Consider the following 23,455-nt stretch of genomic DNA (forward strand, 5'->3'; position numbering starts at 1 on the left):
TATTTTTCTGGTTGCCATGACAATCTTTTGCAATGTCAGCAAAAATGCTCTGTGTTACAAACAGGCAACCATAAAACCACTCAAGATCTTTAGCTCAGAATTTGTCTCAGTTCCAGACCATGCCATGCCCCCTCTGAGCCTTTACCTAGACTCTAGAAAAGAACTGTAGACATTAGGACCTTCTAAACACTCCTCACATTTTACTAGGGGTAAGAGATGAAGGGAACTGCCTCACGTCAGGGAGTAAATTAATGTTTTCAGATTTTCTTTTATTCTATACCTCACTTCCTCATCTTTCTAAGACATTTTTTAATCTAAAGATAAAATAGGTGAAATTGAAAAGTTCTCTCACGTTTATCTTTCTTTTTTTATAAATCAAATTTATTTTTTATGCTTTTTAATTAATTTACTTTAAAATAAAAATTGTATCTATTTAAGGCATACAACATGATTATCTGCATATACATAGTGAGACGATTACTATGTCAACCCTCTTTGGATAGACTCCAGAGGCTTTATACTCCTGTAGGTGATAAGATTTTACATTTTAACTTTCAGAGGCTTATTTGCATTTGTACCCTCAATCAATCTTTAATTATAGCAATTCATCTTTGTGCAGATTTAGGCACCATGAAAGGTAGAGAGGGTGATACACTGGAAAATCTTTCTTGTCATCTTAAAAATCTTGCCATTGGCCGCCTTGGTAGTAAAGTGTCCAACTCTTGGTTTTGGTTCAGGTCATGATCTCAGAGTCATGAGATCTAGACCCACCTCAGGCTTGAGCTCTGTGCAGGGTCGGGATTTTCTCTCTCTCTCTCTCTCCCTCTCCTCCCCTCCCCCTAGCCTCACTCATGCACGCACATGTCTGTACTCTCTTATAAATAAATAGAATCTTAAAAAAAAATCTTCCTATGGTTGGATAACAAAATTAACTCTGCCCTTTTTGGCAAGTATGAACAAGCCATAGCTGAATAGGTGTTTCAATAGAGTGGAACTTTCCTGACTTGGGACCTGGGTTCCACCTGCACTCTGTCACTCACTAGCTCTGTTACACGATATCAAACTGTGTGCGTTAAAGGCACCCATGGCCTTCATTGTCAGACAGCATTTTGAGTTCTCACCTCAACTTTGTGCTAAGGACTTTGGGCAAGCCTCCATTTCCCCTATGAAATGGAAATATTCTCTCCTTAACAGGGTTGTTGCTTCCTGGGTATGTAAAGCACTTATCACAGTGCCTGGTACACAATAATCAATAATCAATAAATGATAGCTATTATTACTTTAATCCATTAATACAATGTAATCTGCCTACCTCACAGGAGAGCATATGAAATGAGGGACTTTGCAAACTACAAAATTTACATGTAAAGGGGCTTATTTCTAGTTGTTTTGTTATTATAAGGACTTGCTCACTTTTTTTAGATCAGATAAGAATAGCAGATCTGGGTTCTTCTTATCAAAAATAAATAGCTTTTTAAACCACCACCACCATCACCACCACCCTGTAGGGTTGGATTTCTCAACTGAGTGGTGAGACAATGTGTACACCTGTCACTGTGGGTGCATCCATATGTATGCAAATTCCTGAGCTGAATTGTTCCCCAGAGAAAGGATCCTATGATACAATATGTTTCTTTCCTTCCTGGGCCTGTCAGGATTCTTGGTTAAAAGTAAGAGAAACAATGTAGGCTGTTAACCCAAGAAGGGGATTTAGCAGAGATGGAACATTCACAAAATAAAATTGGATGGGGGATGGGATGGCATGAAGAATCAAGCTTGGGAAACAGGCAGAAATCAAAGGAATTTGGAGGTTGGCCAACAAGATTCATGACCAAGCAGTAACCACTGGCCCAGCCTCTTTCCGATGCTGAGATGCTGCTGCCATCATCAGTCTGATCAATCTCACAGCCCATCTCTTGCTCTCCATCCTTGTCAATTTCTGAAGCGACAAAGTTCCAGGAGTGTGCATCTAATTGTCCCAACTTAGGCAACATCCCTCAAGTATTTTTGGGGACTGAGAGAAAGCAAGTCATGGAAGGATCTGGCCCTGGGAATTGCCAGGTCCTCACACAATGAAACACTTCCCCTAAAGAAATGTGGAGGTATAAATATCTTCTAGGAAGCCACCTCTGGTCAAATTCTTATTTCATTGATAAAGAAGGTGCAGAGAGGTTGTTCAATGACTGTGTGTCAAGTCTTCCAGCTTCCAACCCCATATTCACTCACTCTCTTACACAAAACCCAGCAATTTATAAAGTCATAAGCTCTTTCTCCAGCTTTTAAGCAACACTCAGGTGGGGACAAAGGGACTGACTATGGAGAGTCATTATCTGTTTTCAGATTCTTTTTATTACATAAGCTCAGCACATCAGCACATAAGAATAAATAATGCTGGAATGCAGCTGACCTCCAATACATGATGGGAGAATCTCATTACTGCAAAACCCTTGGCGATAAATATAGAGAACTGGCTATGATACATTGAATTTTCAACAGAAACCATTAAACACTTCTGCATCTAACTGCCTTTTCTTTTCTTATTCATAATGCAATAAAAATAATTTTCCATGCCATAATTTGCCTGATTTTTTCCTCTACACTTCCATCCTACTTCCTGTTTCTTTTCTTTGTTTAAAACTGATACTAGTGAAGCTTTTTGAATTTATAGACCCAGACAAGAACACCCTTTCCATTTTTTTCCCCAAGCAACTCTCCCGTGCATATTTGAAAGCCAGTAGTTTTTTTTTTTGAAAACTACATATAAGTCCAAATCTTAGAGTTGGGAGGTATCTTAGGGGAGCTCTTCTCTGACATCATTTCACAGGTGGGGAAATGGAAGCTTAGAAAGGATATGGCAGGTGGGTAGAGGCAGAGATGGGCCAAATACCATCAAAGACTATGCTGGGTTTTTGAGTTGAGATTTCCTTGATCCTCTTATGTCCACGATTGTCATTATCTGGGTGTGAACAGAAACTTAGGAAGAATCTGACGTATTGCCTAATACAGAGGTGGAAAGTAGTAGCCAAAGGGGCAAATCCTGCCTGTACATGGGTTTGATTTTGCTCAACATTCTTGGCTCACACAGTCCTTTAAATTTTTTTAAAGTTAATTGCCAACATGTAAAAACCTGGAGATTTAACATCATTTGGTTTTCTGACCCTTTAATAAAACTCAGACCATCTGGCAACTCAGGGTCCCACTATATGGCAAAAATGAGTTGTTACTCAGTAACAATCTGCCCCCCTTAAGCAGGTACACACATCTCAGTATGCCACAGTCTCTACCCTGCCCTGCTCTATCACAACTTGCCAACTTCACTTGTTACATTACTGCCTGTCACCAAAGTTTGTGATTCCTGAGCTAGTCTTACTCCCTTAGTTACTACAGTTGGGTCACTCCCTCCTGTTGACTGAGGTCACTTACTAAGGGTAATGCAGTAAATGGAGATGTTGGAAGACAAACTTCCAAGGGCTCAGTCCTTGGCTCTCCTCTCCTCTCATGATGCCTCAGGTCAGAACACTACCCCGGGGAACATCTCCAGTCCCAGACTCACATCTGTGCTTTACACTTGGGTATCCAGCCCTCACTTTGGGCAAGTTGCTTAAGCCTTTCAAGTGCCTTCATTTCCTCATCTGTGATATGGCGACAATGAGAGTACTTTTCTACTATATGATTATTATGAGAATTATATGTACAATTGGCTAATATATGCAAAACAATTTGAAGAGAACCTGGCACTGTCGTTGTTGTAAGTTGCCTCATGGGTCTTTAGAATGTGCACGGTAGAGCTTTTAATTTCCTTCTGCCTCCAACCTGTTCCTTCCTAGTCTCCATGTCAGTAACAGCACCATTATCCCATGGATGGCTTGAGCTAAACACCTGGGAGTCATTCTTTGTTAATCTGTTTTCCTCATTCCCTAAATCCAATCATCATCAAGCCTATCCAGGATACTCTAAAAATGTATTTCAATTGGTCTCCTCTCTCCTTCTCCACTGTCACCACCTTGGTCTAAGGTGATGTCATCCGTTGCCTGGGTTTCTGCAGTATCCTCCTGTTATGCACTGAACTATGCTCCCCCCATGCACATGTTGAAGCCCTAACCCACAATGGGATGGTATTTGGAGATGGGACCTTTGGAGGGTAACTAGATTTGGATGATGCCTTAGTAACTAAGGGACTAAGACTAGCTCAGGAATCATGAACTTTGGTGACAGGCAGTAATGTAACAAGTGAAGTTGGCAAGATGTGATAGAGCAGGGCAGGGTAGAGACTGTGGCATACTGAGATGTGTGTACCTGCCTAAGGGGGCAGATTGTTACTGAGTCACAACTCATTTTTGCCATACAGTGGGACCCTGAGTTGCCAGTGGGGACCTCATGATGGGGTCAGTGTCCTCATACGTAGAGACACGACAGAACTTGCTCTCTTTATTTCTCCCTGCCCTGGAGGACACAGGGAGAAGGCAGTCATCTACAAGCCAGGAAGAGAGCTCTCAACAGAAAAAGACCACGCTGGCACCTTGCTCTTCACCACCAGAACTGTGAGAAAATACGTTTCTGGTGTTTAAGCCAACCAGCCTACCGTATTTTGTTAGGGTAGCGTGAGCAGACTAAAACACCTCCTAAACTGACCCCCCTGCTTCGTCATGCTTTCTCTTCCAAAATCTCTTCTCCACACAACAGCGTATCTTGTAAACATGTCATGGCCCTCCCTCCCCTAAAACCCTTCTGTGGCTTATTTTTGTCCTTCCAGCAAGCCGAAGCTCTCCGGGGTGGCCCTCGGGCTCTGGGGAATCCCGCCCCGGCCACCTCTCCAGCCTAGCGCACCGTGCCCTTCCCTTGCTCGGCGCTCCGGGCCCTCCTCGTCTCCGTTCCGGCCGCAGAACCACGCTGCATCTGCCGCCCCCTGCCGGCCACGCTCTTCCTCCAGCCCGGGAATCCCTTTCACATTTCAACTCTCAGAACAACTCCCACCTCCCCAAGTGGCCGCAGGGAACCATCTTACTCAGAGCGTCCCCGACCCCCTTTCTTATTTAAAATCACCTTTCTCTGCCATAACAATCCGACGTGATCTTCTTCGTTTCCCTGCATTTAGCTTGCCCCCGCCCAGGCCCCATGCAAGCTACCGGAGGGCGACAGACTTTGTCCTGTTCCTGTGGCGCCCCGGGCGCTGAGTGCCCACCACGCTACCTGAGACGCGCGCCGACGGTGCGGCCGGGTTTCTCGGGGGCGCCTCCTGAGGTCCTGGGAGGTCAGGTGCCTTTCTCAAAGCTGGCTTCCAAGGGCGCTGCACTCTTCGCGCTCCCCAAGGGGCGTCGGGACGCTAGAGATGCAGCACGATCACCGCACCCGGCTGCCTGAGCCAGGGCAGGGAGCTCAGAGTCTGGGAGCAACTTTCCCGGCGTGGAGGGGTGAGGCTCGCTGAGGGGGGAGGCGCGGGGAGGGGCGGCGGGGGCGGGGCCTCCGGGGGGCGGGGCCTCCGGGGGGCGGGGCCTGGCCGCCCGAGCCAATGGGGCGGCGCGGCGCGGCGCGGCGGGGAGGCCACAGGCGGCCGAGGGGAGACGCTGGAGCGCGGTGGGGCGCGGAGGCTGAGCTCGCGGACCCGGAGCGCATCCTCAGGCGGGCGCCGCGGCCGAGGCACCCGCCTCGCCACCCCCCGCCCCGGGCGCCGGCTTCCTGGCGGCTCGCACGGTAAGAGGAGCGCCGCCGCGAAGTAGACTTTGTGGGGCTACGGAACCTGGGAGCCCCCTCCTGCCCTCGGCGCCTCAGACCGGGCTGCCGGCGGCGTCCTCGCGCCGGGCCGCGTCCCCCGCGCGCCGGCCCTGTGCCCGCGGGAGGCGGGCGCGCGGAGGGCGCGGGAGGGAGGCGACGAGCCGCCGCGCCACGCGCCCTCCGGCAGCTGCCGCAGCCCGGCCGGGGCCCGACCCTGCGACCCACAGGTCGGCGCGCGGGAACTGCCTGAGGCCCGGGAGCCTGAGGGGCGCGGTCTCCGGAGACTTGAGGACCTGTGGGCCCGGGGCTCGGGGTCAGGTTTGTCGCGCTGTTGCCTCTTTGCAGCCGCCCTGAGGCGCAGGAGGTCTCCGAGCGGCTCCCGGCGGAGCTCGCCCTCCGCCGCGGAGACTGGCCCTTCAGACCGCGCCCCGCGTTTTTCTTTATTCTGCATTTACCCGGCTCCCCCCGTGTGTGCCAGGCGCTGTGCTGAGCCCTGAGGCGCGAAGACGGGCCTTGGAGGGGCTCCTGGGGCGGAGGAGGGCGGAGGAGGGCGGAGGAGGGCGGAGGAGGGATAGTTACCCAACACTCGTACCGGGCGCACGAGGTGGAGAGCGAGCCAGGAGGGCTTCGGAGCGGGGGTGACCGCCGAGTGTGGACTGGAGGAGTCGAGGGTCAGCCCCGCGGAGAGCTGGGGGGAGGGGGTGCAGGGGGAGGGCGGGGGGGATAGCGGGGATTCCAGAGAGACTGTCGCGTGCGAAGGTTAGGGGGCCGAAAAAGTGCAGTCTCCCATCAGGTGATCGCGTAGGACCAGGGCTTACTGTGGGTAGGAAATGAGCTGTCGGCGTGCAGGGAGGGGGCTGATCCACGCTCAGGCCTTCGAATGCAGCCTTGGACTGCCTCGGATTTTGTCCTGGGATGGGCTCTGGCAGCTCTGTGGAAAATAGGTGGAGCCTGGAGCAGCGGAGAGCTGGTGAGTGTAGCTGCTGTTCAGACTTGGGAGTGAATACTCTGGGTGGGGAAGACAGTCGCAACTGCCCAGGAGCCCTGCTCCCCCGCCTCTGGGCATGGATTTGGGCCAGGGAGTGTCGTCCGTGTGACACTTGCTTCTGCAACCTCGGGGCCATTTTAATATTGTTTCTGGAGGCTTGGACCTCAACCGTGCTATCAGGGATGGACCCTGGAGGATTGGGAAGGGTACCGCTCCCCTTCTCTTTCTGTCTTACAAAGGCTCAGTCTCAACGGTGAGAGGTTGTAAAAAGCAACGTGTCACTGGAGAGTCAGACCAGAAAGTCACTTTAGCTATGTGCCTGGAGGATGTAATCAGTCTTTCTGAATTTCAGTTTTCTGATTTAAAAGGAAATATAACTACCTTTATTAGGTCAGGTTCCCTGGAAAAAAGACTCAGAGATTCTGAGGTTTGTCTGTAGGGGAACTTTGGGGGAGTAGTTTCACTGATCCAAGGTGGGTGAGGGGTGAGAAAAACAGGATTGGGCAGAGGGAGAAGTGAATCTGTGGTGCAGTGCAAAAGAGGCCTCAATTGAGGCATGGGGCGGGGGCAAGCCTTTGAAGCCCCATGTTGACCAGCCAGTAGATGCAGGGGTGGGGCATAACTTTGGTTGTCCCTTCAGCAAGACAGTTCCTGAAGAAGGACTCAGCCAGCACTCCTGGACGTGGAGCATATAAGAGTAAGGAGCCTTGGTCTTGGAGGGGGATTGAGAACTGTACCGCAGCAGCCACCTCTGCAGGGTGGCCTTGGGAAGTAAATGTAACCACTTGACAGAAATTGGTTAGCACTACATCTGGTGCAGAACAGGCATTTAAAAAGTGTTCCTTTCTCTCACCGTTAAACTTCTTGACTGTGTCTGAAAGTAGGTTGGGAAGTTAGAGCTGGATAAATAGACATTTTAGAGGAAAGGACTTTTAACAATAATAAGAGCCACAATGACTACCACTTCCCGTTATTGAGTGCCTGGTATCTATATGCATTCTCTCCTAGTTGTCTAGTAGTATTCTGTGTCGAGTATTTTTACTCTTATTTTATAGCTAACCCAGTCTTTTCCAAAACCCAACAGAGTATGTGTCCTTTTGCCATAAAATAATAGCAGTAACAACAGCAGCAATCAAAATAATGATTTGTTACACTTTATGAAGTGATTTTATTGGGTGGCTTGTTAATTGATTCATTTATTTATCAAGTATTAATTCAACAATGTGCATTGAGTGCTTCCTAAATGGCAGGGTGCTGTCCTAGGTACTGGGAATACAGTGCAGTCTATCAGGGAAGAGACAGACATTAAATGCTTTGATTTTTCAGGAGCAAACATTTAAGGATAGAACATCCCATTGCACAACCAGGAAGGAAGTGATAGAGAATAATTGGCCCTTTTCCCGATTGACTTTCTCATTCTTCAGTTTTAGTATAACCTCCTCAAAAAGGCCTCCTGGACCATCCTGTGTGAGGCAGGTCCCCTCCCTTTTACTCTCCTCTCATAGTACTTGTTCATTCATTTCATTTATTTCCTCGTTAGTGGTCCTCCGCATTAGACCGAAGGCTTCAGAAGGTCACATATTGCTTTATCCTAAGATCCCAGCACAGTGATTAACACATATTTCTTGAATGAGTGAAATGAATGAGACGTCTATCTGCTTAACAGAGTGGCTAGGGGAGGTCATATTGAGGAGTGATGTTTATATTGAGATCTGAGAGATGAGAAGGACCCAACAATGCCACGCAATGCCAAGATTAAGAGGCAGAGAGAGCAGCTTGTTCAAGGACCATGAGGTGGAGGGATGGAGCCCAGTGCGATTGGGGAACAGCTTGAGATGAATTTGGAGCAGTAGACAGGTCCTTGGAAGGCCATTCTGAGCTTGGATTTTATTCACAGTGAAAGATCATTGAGGGGTTTTAAGCCTAATAATGACTTTGTCCGTCATGCCTCTTGGAGGCAAATTCCATGATGAAAAGTGTTCAGTAAATATTGTTAGAGTTAATGGATGATCTGGTTCATGTAACTACCAAGTGAAAAATGGAGGAGGGAGAGGAATGCGTTTTTATCACAAATTAGAAGTTAGATAAGAGAGAAATGTTGGTGTCTTTGCTACAGAACAGTAATGGTGTTGGAGAAAAGTAGAAGGACTAGAGTTGTATTTGGTTATAAAACGGACAAGGACATGCTGATACATTAGGTGTTGGGAATAGAGGAAAGGGAAGAAGAATCAAGGGTAACCTGTGGGTTTATCGCTTAAGATTGGGTGGATGCCAAATGTCCATCAACAGGTGAATGGATAAACAAAATGTAGTACATACTTAGAGTAGCATATTATTCAACCATAAAAAGGAATGAAATGCTCCTTTTACTACAATGTGAATGAACCTCAAAGACATGCTAAGTGAAAAAAGACAGATACAAAAGGTCATATGCTGTATGATTTCATTTATATAAAATGTCTAGAGTAGCTAAATCCGTAGAGACAGAAAGCAGATTGGTGTTTGCCAAGGACTTGGGGAAAAAGGGTAAATGAGGCATAACTGCTTAAAGGGTAAACAGTTTCCTTTGGGTCGATGAAAGTATTTTGAAACTAGTTAGATGTGGTGGTTGTACAACATTATGAATATACTACATGCCACTGAATTGTGCATTTTAAAATGGTTAATTTTGTGTTATATGAATTTCATCTCAATTACAAAAAAAAAAAAGATTGGGTGGTTGAGAGCACCAATAACAGAGTAGAGGAGACTGGGTAGGGAGCAGGTTGTGGAATTCACGTGCTGTCTTAGAGATACCCATGAGACATCCACATGGAGCCTAGGGGGAGGTCTGGGCTGGAGATATAAATATGAGAGTTGTCAGCACTTAGATGTCAGCCAACAAAATGGATGAGATCTAGGGAGAGACAGTGTAAAGGAGTGCATCACAGCCTGGATGTTTCTTTAATTTGGCCTTCATACCTACTTATAAGGGAAGTGCTCTTGTCTTCATTATCAGATGAAGAAACCAGCTGCCTTCCCTTGGCTCCCAAATAAACTTGCCCGGGGTCAGACACTTTGTTTATGTGCACCTTATGGCTTTCAGGGCTTTGCTGTTCCCATCTTGGCATGATGCCATTTAGAACTCTAGCAAGGGCCTTACCTCCCTTCTCCCTCTCCCTCCAATCCAGACTGAGTACTCACAAATGGCAGGCACTGTGCTGGGCATATGTTGGTGGAGAAGGTAGAAATGGCTCTAATTTTGTGGAGTTTACCCAGTAAACAAGCAGCTGCAGTCCACTGATATAGGGGACCTTAGGAGCCTGGAGCAGGGGCATCTACCCCAGGTTTGGGAGTAGGAGGAGGCTTCCTAGAGCAAATGGCAGCTAAGCTGAGATTTGCAGCAGAAGGAGAAAGATGGAGCCCTAGAAAGAGATGGTTCTCTGGAGGGCTCATGATCCCTAAACACCTGCTATGGGAATTCAGTGTTCTCTTCATTCCCCAGTTCTTCACAGGTTACTTGCATTTTCTAACTTATTGTGAGGGTTTTCTGTATTTTCTATAGCCCTGGAGGCAATAAGCAGACAAATGGCTTAGTTTGACTTCTAGTGGGAGCTTCAGAGGGGTAGCCAGGTAGAGTGCAAACAGCCAGGTTTTCAAAGCCAGCCTCCATCTCTTGGGCAAGTGACTTATTCTCTCTGAACCTTACTTTTTATACCTATGAAATGGAGCCAGTAATGTCCATTGCTTAGTGTAGGAAATAAATGAAATGATACAGTAAAGTATTGGGTACATAATAAATGCTCAGAAAAACAGTATCTCTTTTATCTTTTGGAGAGGGAGATTTTCTAAATAGACCAGTAGTAGTCCTCACACTCTATACGCTATTTAAAATACAGATACCCGTCTTCCCTCAGAGGACTCTATGGTTCCAGATGCAGCACAGTGATCTGTATGTTTAGAAAGCAGCCCACATGATCCTGGTAAAAACAAGTCCAGGAACCATTGGATTTACCAAATACTTGAGTCATTGCTATGATGAACATGAAAGGGTTAAGCACCTAAAAGCAGAATTTTTCCTTCGAGGAATTATTAGCCAATGACAGTGCTGACCGATGATGTAATGGCTTTGGCTGGCGCTCCATTGGTTAAGTGTATTGTTTCTCTCCCTGCTTCAGCTGTGTGAGGAGCAAAGCTGGAGCCCAAGGGTTAATTATTCTGTGGCAGCAGATAGAGCTATTTTTTTTTTTCCATTCCTCTTCTGCTAGGGGTGAGTGTATAGCCCAGCTTAGCAGATTGTTGCCCTTCTCCTTCCAATAAACAGCTGCATCTTCCTCCTTACCTCCTCCCAAGCAGAGCACATGTCTCCGTAGTACTACAGAGGAGGAGGAGGGAGAGGGAAGAAGGAGGAGGAGGAGGAGCAGCAGCAGCAGCAGCAGCAGCAGGAAGATCCTTTAGGGAGGAACCTTTCAAAGTTCCACGCGGCAGTCTCTCCTTGCCACTGGGTACGGGCACAGCCCCCAGCTGCCCTGGCCTGCAAATGTCCCACTGGATGAATTGCTAAACTGCCACCTGCTTCTGGGCATTGTTCAACCTGTCAGGATCCTCAGAACCAGGAGGTGAGCCTAGGGTTTCGGAAGAGGGAGTGGGCCTAGCAGAGAGGAGCTCTAGACTAGAGGTCTAGAGAGAGGGAACAGCTCTAGGCTGAAGGTCAAGCTTAGGCTCCATCTGATAGCCCTGGCATGTGGTGTGAGCTTGGGCAGGACTGTTTCCCTCTTTGGGTCTGTTTGCTCAAGTGCACAGTGTGAGGCTTGGATTAGGGATATCTAAATTCTGGGAGACACTGGCCACAGTGTCTGACCAGAATCTATAAATAAGCATTTCTTGTTGTAGCTTTCTATCAAATGATCTCTGTAGTTGAATGCTTTGCTCCGGCAATCTTGGGCAGCAGTGGAATGTCAGGTGAGGGCTTTCTCCCTGGAGCCAGCTATCACCCAGGCCCCTCCTCATATTGTCTGGACTCTCTCTTTAATGCCCCCACTCAGCTGAGCAGCCCTTGGTAGACTCTGGGCTGAGGTTTCTCTAGAAACATCTGAATGGTCTCAGGGATTTTGATCATGTCCTTTGAGGGGAACTTTGGGGTCCTGACCCTTGAGTTATCAGTGTGCCTTAATTTGGCTTTCCTAGTTGTCCTGTGCTGGAGCTCCTAAGGTAGGAGAATTATTTTTGCATTATTGGATAGCTTAGCTGTGACAGTTTTCTTGTGTGTTTTTAGTGGGGCATGGATTATTGCCCCCGCCTGAAACTTCTCACCTTGCCCAAAGAGGTCCTTAGTGTAAACGTGTCAGCCTCAAGGTGTAAATTTAAAAAAGTAGAAATGGGGTGGAGTGGGGTGAGAAGGCGGTGGCTAAATAACTGGAAGTCTGATGATAAAAAACTCTGACCTGCATTTCACTGTAATTCAAGAAAGCCTGCATTTTACAGATAGGCTGTGATGCTACTTCCCTCTTGCAACACTCCAAACAATACAGAAATAAAAGCTCTGTTATTTTTATTTTTCGGAATTTAGTTATGTGTGGGGAGTTACCACTTTCCTTGGGGAGAGTAGAGACTTCAAAGTGTTCTGTGTCTTGTATAACCCTTGGTACCAGCTGCCCTGTCTTCTGGGTCAGGCTTTGCTGCTGAAGAACATATGGGCCCTTGGGCAAGTCGCTGTGTCTCTTGGAGCCTTGTTTTCTGCATTTGTCAATCACAGGGTCAGGAGGGAGTTGGACTGACTTTTAGAACCCTTATAGCTCTGGCTGTCTGTGCTTTGGATCACAAAAAGCCTTTGTGATCTGAGGCTGTTGATGAAGTGGGTTGGATAGGTAAAGAATCTTTGAATAAAGGAACATGCAGCATGGGTCCTGTAAGTGTAGGGCTGTACACATGTTTTAACTCATTTCACTCCCTCAGTAGCACTGGGAGTAGATGGAATTAACCTCACTCTACAGTTAAGAAATTACTCAAGATCATCATTCAGTAAACGCTGAGACTGGGATTTGTGCAGGTGACCATACTGGGATGGTGGCATGTCTTAGGATAATGAAAGGGCTGGAGCTGGAATCCTTACCTACCTTTGCTTCCATGCATGCTCTTCTTTCTACTATAAAGCAAGTACTGATTTTAAGATTGACTAGTCTGGCCAGATTAATGTGGACTATCCAGTTTAATATCTGGGACAGCAGAAAATTAGGGGACCGTGGGTCTGGAGGTGAATCCTTTGGACAAGGCTCTCAATTTATAGCTGAGAAAAATGGAGGTCCAGAGAAGTTAGGTGACTTATTCTCTGTCACTCAGTGAGTCAATAGATGGCAGGGATGGAGACCAAGACTCATTCACTTAGGTCTTTGAAGGTGTATTGTTATTAATGATTTTTTTTTAATCTTCATCTGAGAAATTTGGCATCATTTGAATTTAGCTATTCTCACCTTTGTGTATTCTCACCAGAATTTGTGAGATTTGTGTATTTGGCTCCTTTGAAGTGCCAAAGGGTTGAGGTAAGAATCATTGAATACTTAACCTGCACTTGGCATTGTGGCAGGTGTCTGAAACATGAAAGAAGAGTGGTAAGCAAGCAGAGTATGAGATGTGGCTAGTTTCCTTCAGGAGCCTCACAAATGCAAGCTGTATTTTATGAGAGTCTAACTCACAGGTCAGCAATCCTTCTTCTTTTTTTTTTTTTTAAGATTTATTTATTCATGAGAGACACACAGAGAGAAAGGGAGAGACACAGGAAGAGGGAGAAACAGGCTCCATGCAGGGAGCCCGATGTGGGACTCGATCCCGGATCCTGGGATCATGTCCTGAGCCAAGGCAGACTTGAGCTCAATCGGTGAGCCACCCAGATATCCCAGCAATCCTTCTTAGTGGATGAACTGGGTGGGACTCTGACCCTTTTTCTTGGTATATGGCTGGCACCTAATTTATACCACTACAGGAATACTTGCCACATGACATGTGGTCTCTGTTCTTTGTCTTTCCAACTACGCTGCATGTTTCCCAAAATGTGGAATTTAATCAGTGGGGATGCCTAATGGGGAGGTAGATGTCAATGTCTTGGATATTGTACACTCAGAGATGTACAATCAGAAATAAAAAGCTATCAAATGATTATTAAGGGCAGCCCTGGTGGTGCAGCGGTTTAGCGCCACCTGCAGCCCAGGGCGTGATCCTGGAGACCCTGGATCCAGTCCCATGTCAGGCTCTCTGCGTGGAGCCTGCTTCTCCCTCTGCCTGTATCTCTGCCTCTCTCTCTCTCTGTGTCTCTGTGAATAAATAAATAAAATATTTTTAAAAAATGATTATTAAAAATAGCAATGCAGATACTTGACTCCTTCCTTGATCAATGTAATGAAAGAATCATCTTGGAGCAATGTGAAGAAGAAGAAGAGGCGAGAGCAACCCCTGGATCAGCCAAAGCCCGTGCACCGCTGCATCCCCACATACAGTGCTTATGCCCTGCCGCTGTCACCACCATGCCCAAAAGAAAGGCTGAAGGAGATGCTAAAGGAAATAAAGCCAAGGTGAAGGATGAGCCACAGAGAAGATCTGCAAGGTTATCTGCTAAACCTGCTCCTCCAAAGCCAGAGCGCAAGCTTAAAAAGGCCCCTGCAAAAAGGGAGAGAAGGTACCCAAAGGGAAAAAATGGGAAAGGTAACGCTGGCAAGGATGGAAATAACCCTGCAGGAAATGGAGATGCCAAAACAGACCAGGCACAGAAAGCTGAAGGTGCTGGAGATGCCAAATGAAGTGTGTGCATTTTTGATAACTATGTACTTCTGGTGACTGTACAGTTTGAAATACTAATTTTTAATCAAGCTTCATAAAAACAGAGAAAGAGAAAGAATCATCTTAATACCATGCTTCAAATATCCTAATGATTATTACAGGAGAGAGGAGTTATAAGTTTTCTGCAGGGCTGAAGGGCAAAGCTAGCAGCAATCGGTGGAAGTTGGAGGGGAGCAGGTAGCAGATAAATAGAGGGAGAGTATACTGATGGTGGAGGCTGTCCAGTGGGTAAGTCCACCTTCTACACCTTTGTCATCAAGATGTCATGTGCAAACTAGTGTGTAAAACACTGATTTAGAATAAGAGAAGTAGCAACACAAAGTCTATATGCAGTTGTTTGGGTCTTTCTACTGCTTTGTCTTTAAAGTAATTATAAAATTCCTCACCTGCATGGGGTAGGGGATGGAGAATTTTTAAGTGTCCTTGCTTGCTTGTAGTTATAATGCTATTCTGTTCAGATAAACAGTCTTTAATACCATTAAATGTGTTTAACAGTTTTTTTAATGATAATGAAAATTAAGTGAAATAATATGTGTAGAAACCTTGAGCCCGGGAACTGTTACAGAGTAGATGCTCAGTATAATTTTACTGAAAAGAAATCAGCAACTTGCTTTGCATACTTGTCTATGCTGGTCTTTGAAAAGTTTTAGAGAAGAGCCTGGCCACCTGTGTCCAGGCTGGCATTTCCTATTTGAGTTTGGCATGTCCTGTTTGGCTCCTCTGCATAGTGTTCACCCTCTTACCTCTGAATACTGCTTCTAAAATCCAAAGTAAAAAAAAGAATGACTTTGAAAGCTTCACAGACCTGAGTTCAAAGCACTAGTTCAAAACATTACCTCGCATATCATTTTCTGGCATTGGCCATGTTACTTAACCTCTCCGTGTTTTTTTTCACTTATGAAAATGGGATCAGTATACCTCACCTTGAGGGTAGATGGGGGCTTAAATGAGAACCTTTAAAGAGTGCCTGAACATATATAGAGTAGGTGTTCTGTAAATGGCTAATTTATTTGTTCTCCACCGAAAGATGTTACAGAGACGTGTTTTTTTTTTTTTCCCCTTCAATCTTACCTCAAACTTATTTGCCCACATTAATAGTATTTCTGGATAGTTTTGTATAAACTTTCAGGAAACCTCATGTGACATTATTTTTAGAATGCATTTGCTTGCAGCCTTATTCCCTCCTCACTCACCTTCATGGCTGTCACCTAACTAAGCACTCAGAAGGGAAATGTTGTGTTTAATCCAGTTGTAAAACTCTAGTAACTGATTTAAATATTCTGGGCTGGAATGCTCTTTACTCAGGGGCCAACTGAGCAGGTAATTTGAGGGGTGCTTCCCTCATAGCTCCAAGTTCAAAGCATTGGGGAATTTCATCATTGAATTTTCATCCCTTGGGTTTATGTATTTATCCATTTAACAAATATTTATTGAGTTCTTATACTGTGATAGGCAGTGTGCTAGGTACTGGGATCAATGAACATACAGACAAGGTGTTATATTCTGATGGGGGAATGGAAAATAACTATGAAACAATTAAATTATAGGATGTCAGTGGTAAGGGCCATGAAGAAAAATAAAACAGTGTAAGGGCATAGGAAGAAGGCCATATAGAAAAATCCATTAAAAGTCTCTGAGGAAAGGAGAGAAAATGAGTGAAAATATCAGTGAGGATGACAGAACATGAGAGACTCCTAACTCTGGGAAACAAACAAGGGATAGTGAAAGGGGAGGTGGGCGGGGGGATGGGGTGACTGGGTGACGGGCACTGAGGGGGGCACTTGACGGGATGAGCACTGGGTGATATGCTATATGTTGGCAAATTGAGCTCCAATAAAAAAAATAAATTTAAACAAACAAAAAAGGTCTCTGAGGAGTTGCTATTTCAGCAGAGGGAAAGTTTGAGAAGGTATACTAGAAAAGTACCCAAAACCAGGTCTGGTAGGGACTCATGGGCTGTAGAGAGAGGTTTGCATTCTACTTTTCCCCAGAGGCTTTGAGCAGGGAGGTTACATGGTTTGACTTATTCTTTTGGTTTTTTTTAATTGCCATATAGAAATTTGACGTTGTTTTGGTGTAGATTCATAGAAGTACCAACATCACAGTGAGGACACAGAACAAATTCATCACCCAGAAACTTCCTCCTAATGTCCCTTTGTAGTCACAAACTCCCGTCTCTGACATTCGGCAACTACAGCTCTACTTTCCATCATGACCATTTTGTCTTTCTGAGGATTGTGAGGTCAGGGGAATCATACCATATATAACCTTCTGAGGCTGCTTCATTCCCTGAGCACAATGCCTTAGAGATTCATCCATGTTGTTGCGGGTGTCAATAGTTTGTTTGTTTTTGCTGGCTAAATATTGTGTGGTTGTACCACAGTTTGTCTATTCATTTACCCTTGAAGGACAGTTGGGTTGTTTCCAGGTTTGGGCAGTTACGAATAGAGCTGCTATAAACATTTGTGCTCAGGTTTTTGTATGAACACACATTTTTGGATCTCTAGGATAAACACCCAACTGTTGGATCGCTGGGCCATAACAAAAAATTTGCACTTGATTTGTTAAGAAACTGCCAAACCGTTTCCAGTGTGGCTTTACCATTTTGCATTCCCATCAGCGATGTGTAAAAGCTCCACTTACTCTGCATTCTTTTTTTTTTTTTGAATATTTTATTTACTTATTCCTGAGAGATGCAAAGAGAGAGGCAGAGGGAGAAGCAGGGTCCATGCAAGGAGCCTGATACGGGACTCAATCCTGGGACTCTAAGGATCATGCCCTGAGCCAAAGGCAGATGCTCAACCGCTGAGCCACCCAGGTGTCCCGTACTCTGCATTCTTGTCAGCACTTGTCATTGTCAGCATTTTTCATTTTAGCCATTCTAATACTTTATTATTTCTTTCCATGGTTTTAATTTGCATTTACCTAGTAGCCAATGATATTGAATATCTTTTCACATGTTTATTTGCCATCCTTATATCCTTTTTAGTGAGGTTCTGTTCAAGTCTGTTACCCATTTTTTAAATTGCTGTTGTGTTTCTTACTATTTAGTTTGCAGTATTCTTTATATCTTGTGGATATCAGTGCTTTCTTGAATATGTGTTTTGTAAATTGTTAACTTGTTTTTAAGGAATCATTCTGGATTCTGTGTGGGAGGGATGCTATAGTGAGGAGGGGTGGAAGTAGAAGGATCAGCAGCAGATTATTGTAGTAGTCCATGGGGAAAGATGATGGCAATTTGGATTAAAGTCATTTGGATGTAAGAGGTGAGAAGAGGTAAAAATCAAAGAAACTTTTGAAAGTAAAGCCATCTGAACTTGATGATGGGTAGAATGTGAAATGTGAGGGAAAAGAGATGTCAAGAATGGCTATAGTGATGGAAGGGCTGAGAATTTAAATATAACTCAGGTATGGTATCTGCCCTTAAGAAGCTCTCGGACTAGTAAAAGGAGACTTACTGTAAGCAGTTTACAGAATACAACCGAGTGTGCTCAGAGAGATCATGTGAAAAGAACTAGGATATTGCAGGTGATGGAAAATTTACTAAGGGTAATATTTGTGAGGCCAGCTCTCTCGACAGCCACTCTCAGACTTCAGTGTCTGTAAGAATCAGGTGAGAAGTTTATTAAAAATGAACTGGTTAGGCTCCTGCCCCAAAAGTAAGAAGCCTGTGGTTAGCAACACCACAGATCATTCTGTGTAGGGGATTGGTTGACCATTATGAGAAACCTTTGGGGGATCTGGGAAGACTTCAGACAAGTGATGCCAGAGTTTCAATGTTCAGTGGGAATTCTGACTTGAAGGAAGCTGTGGAGAGGGCAGCCAGGCATGGGTTAGCTTTTGTGGGAAGAGAAAGAGTAAAGACTTGGAAGAATGATAGAGACTGGCTGGATCCTAGAGTAGTATAGTATAGGTGGGGTGATGATGATGACTATTGACCAGAGAGCATGTGTCTGGGACTTAGTGATGAATCATGGAAATTCCTGTGCTCAATGAGTCTAAAGTGGTTGCCACCACCCAGCAGCTGCCCAGATACTAACAAGAGGCCTGCCATAGTGAAAGGTATCTGGCAGTCCAGTGCTGGGTGTGCAGAGTGACTGTCTCGTGACCAAGTGCCTTTGAGGAGAGAATGAGCCACCTGGGGGTACTGTGTGTAGAGATTTGCAGAACGATGCCCTGTCTCTAGGACCACACTGGGTCTTCTTTGAAGCTTACAGACTCTGTATCTCCTGTTCACACATGATCTTGCCAACTTACCAAGGTTGCTGAGCCCCATCTTCCTATAGCATGACTACTACTCACTGTGCGTCAAGCATAGTTCAAAACGCTTTACACGGATTAACCCATTTAATTCTCCCAAGAAGCCTGTGGATGAGATAGAATGGCTATTTCTGTTTTATGATGAACGACTGAGGCACTGAAATATGAATGACTGGCTCTAGGGTGCAGTGCTACAAAGTAGAAGAGCTGGCATTATTAAGCAAGTAGTTTTGACTTCAGAGCCCATGGTTTTAACTGTTATGCTGCATACGCCCTCTGGGGGCATCTGTAGAGGGTGAGAGGCTGGAGAAGCCTGAGTGGCAGCAGTAACACATGCGCTGTGCTTACAGTAGCCCAGTCCTCGGGCGACATTTGTGGGGTTTTCCCTGCAGGTACTATTTCAGTAATACACTTTTATGTCAGAAGTTTTCTTCTTTGATTTTAGCTTTTGGGTTAAAACTTACTATTTTTATTCTTTCTTGTCTAGTTAATAGCAATATGGTATATCTATTGTGAAATTTGAAAGAGTAACATAAGGTGTTGTAGTATCATGATGCTCCTTAAAATTGTTGTTATATGTGGAACTGTTTGCCCATACACTAAATGGCCCCAGGTTATTATGTTTTAGAGTTCTTTTAAATCTTTCTCCATAACTTCCTGTGCTTCAAGCAGCTAGTGTGTTTTCCTACAGCAAAATTCTTTCTGATTTATCCCGTCTGTTTGGCTGAAGTCAGGGAAGGCAAGCGACCAAATATATGTGCATTGTTTCCTAAGGAAAAATCAATAGGCTCTAACAGGCTTTTCTCCTTTTTTCTGTAGATTTCAGAGAGAGGTACAATAAACTGATGGGTCTGAGGCCACTCCCACTTTCTTTTCTTCTTTCTTTCTTTCTTTTTAAGATTTTACTTATTTATTTATTGGGGGGGGGGAAGATTGGTGCTAGGATCATATGAGCCAAAGGCAGACACTTAACTGAGCCACCCAGGTGCCCCTTTCCCACCTTATTTCAAGGTTCTAAACTGCTGCTGTACCAAATTTCTGTAGACTGGGAGTTTAAACAACAGACATGTATTTCTCACAGTTCCAGAGGCTGGGAAGCCCACAAGTCAGGGTATTCAGTGTATTGGGTTCTAGTAAGAGCCTTCTTCCTGGTTCATAGAGGGCCATCTTTTTGCTGTCCTAATATTGTGGAGAGCAGGAAAAGAGGAAGTAAGCTTTCTGAGTGTCTCTTCTTAGAAAGGCACTACCCTCATGACCTCATGACCTGAGTATCTCCCAAAGGCCTCATCTCCAAATACCATCATGTTGGGGATTAGAGGGGTTCAACACAGGAATTTGTGGGGGACACAAACATTTACTGCATAGCAGTTGAGTAGTTGAGTTTGCTACACAAGAGACCTCCAGACAGTGCAGAAGGAGTATAGTGTGATCTAGGAGAGTTTTAAAGTTCTCTTGGCAGAGAGAGAGCTGGAGTTCTAGGGAGGCTTCTGAACCTAGAGCTGAGTTTTGAAAGATGAATGGAGTACACTGATCCCATGGGGTGGGGTGGGGCTTAGAGAAGAATAAAATCGGATGCCATTCCAAGAGGCAGGAACAGCATGTACAAGAACACATGGCAAGTGAGCAGATATGTGTTAGTGAATGTAATGGTGCCACATGAGGCTGGAGACAAAGCTGGCACAGATCAGAAAGGGCCTCAGGGCTGCATGGAAGGGCTTGGGCTGACATCAAGGAGCAGCTGCTGTGTTTAAGTAGGATAGTGACCTGGGCAGGTTTTTGTTTTTAAAAAATGTCTCTGACAGTCTATGCTGTGGAAATGCATTTGGAGGAGACCTAAATATATGCAGAGAAACCAGGAAGTACACTTCTGCAGTGGTCTATGCAAGAGATTACATGTCGGAGCTAGAAGTTGAGAGAAATGAAGTGACTGTCAAAGCTTCCCTTTTGTTGAGCCCCACACCCAGAATAATCTCCTCTGTTATGGGGCTGTCTGAAAGTAAATTTGATATGGTCTCTGTCCTCAAAAAGCTTATAATACAGAAACATCTAAGAAACCACTGGCAGTGCCAAAGATGGATTCACCAAGTTTCTTTGATTCACGAATGTCTTTTGAATGTTTTCTATGTACCAACCCTTTCTGGTTGGTGCTCGAGATGTGGCAGTTAAAAAAAAAAACAACAAAATTCCTGTCCTTATGGGGATCACATTCAAGTTGTAGGGAGCACAGAAAGGAGACACGACAAAGGTAAGATACATGTTATGTGACAGTGGGTATTACAGACAAAAGAGGGAAGGGGGAGAGGGGTGTTGGAGGAGGGGCTGCAATTTTTTAAAAGGTAACATTTGAATAAAGAGCTAAAGGGGGAAAGGGAATGGTATCCTAAATATACAAATATAGAGACTAAAATACTTTTCTGGAGCCATCATAGTGTAGCAACTTAGAACATGAGCTTTGGGGAAAGGCAGACTTTAATTTGAATCCTGGCTCCATGCCATGCTGGCTGGGTGACCTAAGATGTGTTATTTCACCTCCTTGAATGTAGATTTCCTTATCCCTAAAGTAGAGATTGGTGACATTCATCTCCCAGGATTGCTGTCAGGATGGAAAGAGATACTTCTTGCTTAGTGCTGAGCCTGGTGCATCGAAAGTGCTCATTGTGTGGTACATACTCAATGTTAGAGATGATTCTGGTAGAGCATCACCAAGGAAAAGGGCCCTGGGAGGTACACCAGGGGGTCTGAAACAGGATTTCCTGACTAGGGCTCTCAGCTCTGCTGTTGCAGAACTGAGGCATGGGCCCTGGGGGCAGAGAGGCAAACGTTCCAGAACAGCCTTTTCAGTAAAGAGTACAGGAGAGCCTGGATACCCAGTGTCCTGCCATGTGGTCCTCCAAAGTCTCTGCATCTTGGAAGGATTCTGTCCTGAGGCAGGTCCCAATTCCCTGGGAAAGGATGTGAGAAAAGCTTTATGTGCTTTAAAGAAATAATGGAGGTGAAAATTGGTGGGTGTGAAGGCGAGTCTGGCTTTTGTTCAGCAGTTTTACTGGTGAGCACAACAGAAATGGTTGTTTTCTGCGGGGGCTAGAGGAGGCAGCTGCCAAAAAAGCCCTTCCTTGCCTGCGAGTGACAGAGGAGAGGGCTGCTCTCTGGAAGGAGTCGGCAGCAGCTGCTGGGGAATCTGGGTGGAAATCTAGGATATGAAAGCTCTGCTTCCCGTGGGCGCTTCCCTCTGCCTGTCGCATGTCATCAACCATTGGTATCATGGTGCCTGCCTGAGGGGGCATTACTGCCTCTTGGCTAAGGCTAGCCATTTCCCAAGACGGCTTTAGGGGGAGGGTCTGGCAGCAGCAAGCCACTGCAGAGCAGGGGAGTGAGTGAGAGTACAGCATTGGTTGGGATTCCTCTAATCTAGTCCTTTTTCCTTTTTCTCATTGTCCGAGTCTTCTGTTTTCTTTTCATCTATTCTGTTTCATTATTTTATCTAGCCCTCATTCTTTTTCTTCTTTTTCCTTCCATCCTCATTTTCTTCTTAGATTTTTCTTTTTTCCCCGTTTGTTCCTCCTTTTCATCTATTCATTTGTTAATTCATTATTAATCCATCAAGCATGTTCTCTGCACAGTTGCTAGCCCTGGGCACTTATAACACCTTCCCTGCACTCAGGAACTCAGCTGCTGCAGTAAGGGGGAGGATGGGAAATAAACAGGCAAAGCCTGCAGTGAAGGACCTAGACCCTAGAGTCAGACAGACCTGGTTGGAATTTGCCACTTACTCATGTGTTATGTCGGGCAAGTTACTGAGCCTTTCTGAGCCTCACATGCTACAGCTCTCAATCAGAGTACTAGACCCTTCTTCCTAGGATTGCTGGGAGTGCAGGAGGGAGTGCAGGTAATGTGCTTAGCAGAGTATCAGGCATGGAGCAAGAATTCAGGCAACGTTATTATTAATATATTCTGACAAATATTATTAGGCATCAAGATAAAGGAAGGGAGAGAGAGGAAACCACTTTTCTGTGTCTGGTTCTTGCCCCTGAAAGTAAGCATCAAAGATATGCAACAGAGTTCCTCAGTCCTCATTTTATAGATAAGCAAAGAAGCCTATGAGTAGAGAGGTAACCTGCCTTGGGGATGCCTAGGGATACAGTAGAGTCCACCATCTGGGTCGAATCTTCATACCACACAGAATCCTGATGGCAGCTGTGCAAGTTACTCTACCTTTTGGGCCTCAGTTTCCTCTGTATGTAAAGTGGATGATAACAAAGGATTACTATTAGGACTAATTGGTTTAATATATGACCAGGGCTTAAAACAGGACCTAGCACCTAGGAAATAGTCTAAAAATATTAGCTGCTATTACTATTGTTATTAGTATTACTGTCATCATTTTCACTATTGTCAGGGTCACACAGAAGGCCAGTGGTAGTGGTCACCACTCACCTCCTTTAGTGGACATATGTATGCTAGCCTTGCCCACACCAGCCCCTCTATGCGAGCAGTGAGGCTGCCAGCTTTCCTAGCCTGCAAGAGGGAGTTATGTCCCCATAATTGCAGCTGAGCCCGCATAATTGAGCTGTTCCCAGAACCTTCTGAACTAGTGCCTGGATTCAGGCTCTCTGAGGTGAAGGGCACTGCAGAGTCTGTCACAATGCTGCCCAGTAGGTGTCAGGTTACAGGGAGTACCCCACTGAG

General features: G+C 45.3%; 2 protein-coding genes and 1 long non-coding RNA gene across 3 annotated transcripts in view; 2 read left to right on the forward strand and 1 right to left on the reverse strand.

The window, feature by feature from the left end:
- The window catches only part of LOC129511532 (uncharacterized), a 41,001-nt gene extending 35,645 nt beyond the window's left edge, over positions 1–5,356 (reverse strand). Inside the window, exon 1 of the long non-coding RNA XR_008664857.1 lies at positions 5,191–5,356. This is a non-coding gene — a long non-coding RNA (uncharacterized LOC129511532). The remainder of the gene's footprint in view (positions 1–5,190) is intronic.
- Positions 5,357–5,622: 266 nt separating this feature from the next.
- Positions 5,623–23,455, forward strand: part of SYN3 (synapsin III) — a 455,217-nt gene continuing 437,384 nt past the window's right edge. Inside the window, exon 1 of the mRNA XM_055328319.1 lies at positions 5,623–5,691. The gene's annotated coding sequence lies outside the window, so the exon portion shown is untranslated. The remainder of the gene's footprint in view (positions 5,692–23,455) is intronic.
- On the forward strand, positions 14,197–14,469 carry LOC129511530 (non-histone chromosomal protein HMG-17-like). Its single transcript, XM_055328323.1, has one exon. The coding sequence runs from the start codon at positions 14,197–14,199 to the stop codon at positions 14,467–14,469; it is 273 nt and encodes a 90-aa protein (XP_055184298.1).

Source organism: Nyctereutes procyonoides, unplaced genomic scaffold (assembly GCF_905146905.1).
Source record: "Nyctereutes procyonoides isolate TBG_1078 unplaced genomic scaffold, NYPRO_anot_genome, whole genome shotgun sequence".
NCBI lineage: Eukaryota > Metazoa > Chordata > Mammalia > Carnivora > Canidae > Nyctereutes > Nyctereutes procyonoides.

Bases quoted from the DNA above. Each gene is read 5' to 3' on its own strand.
- LOC129511530 (XM_055328323.1), top strand. From the start codon at position 14,197: ATGCCCAAAAGAAAGGCTGAAGGAGATGCTAAAGGAAATAAAGCCAAG.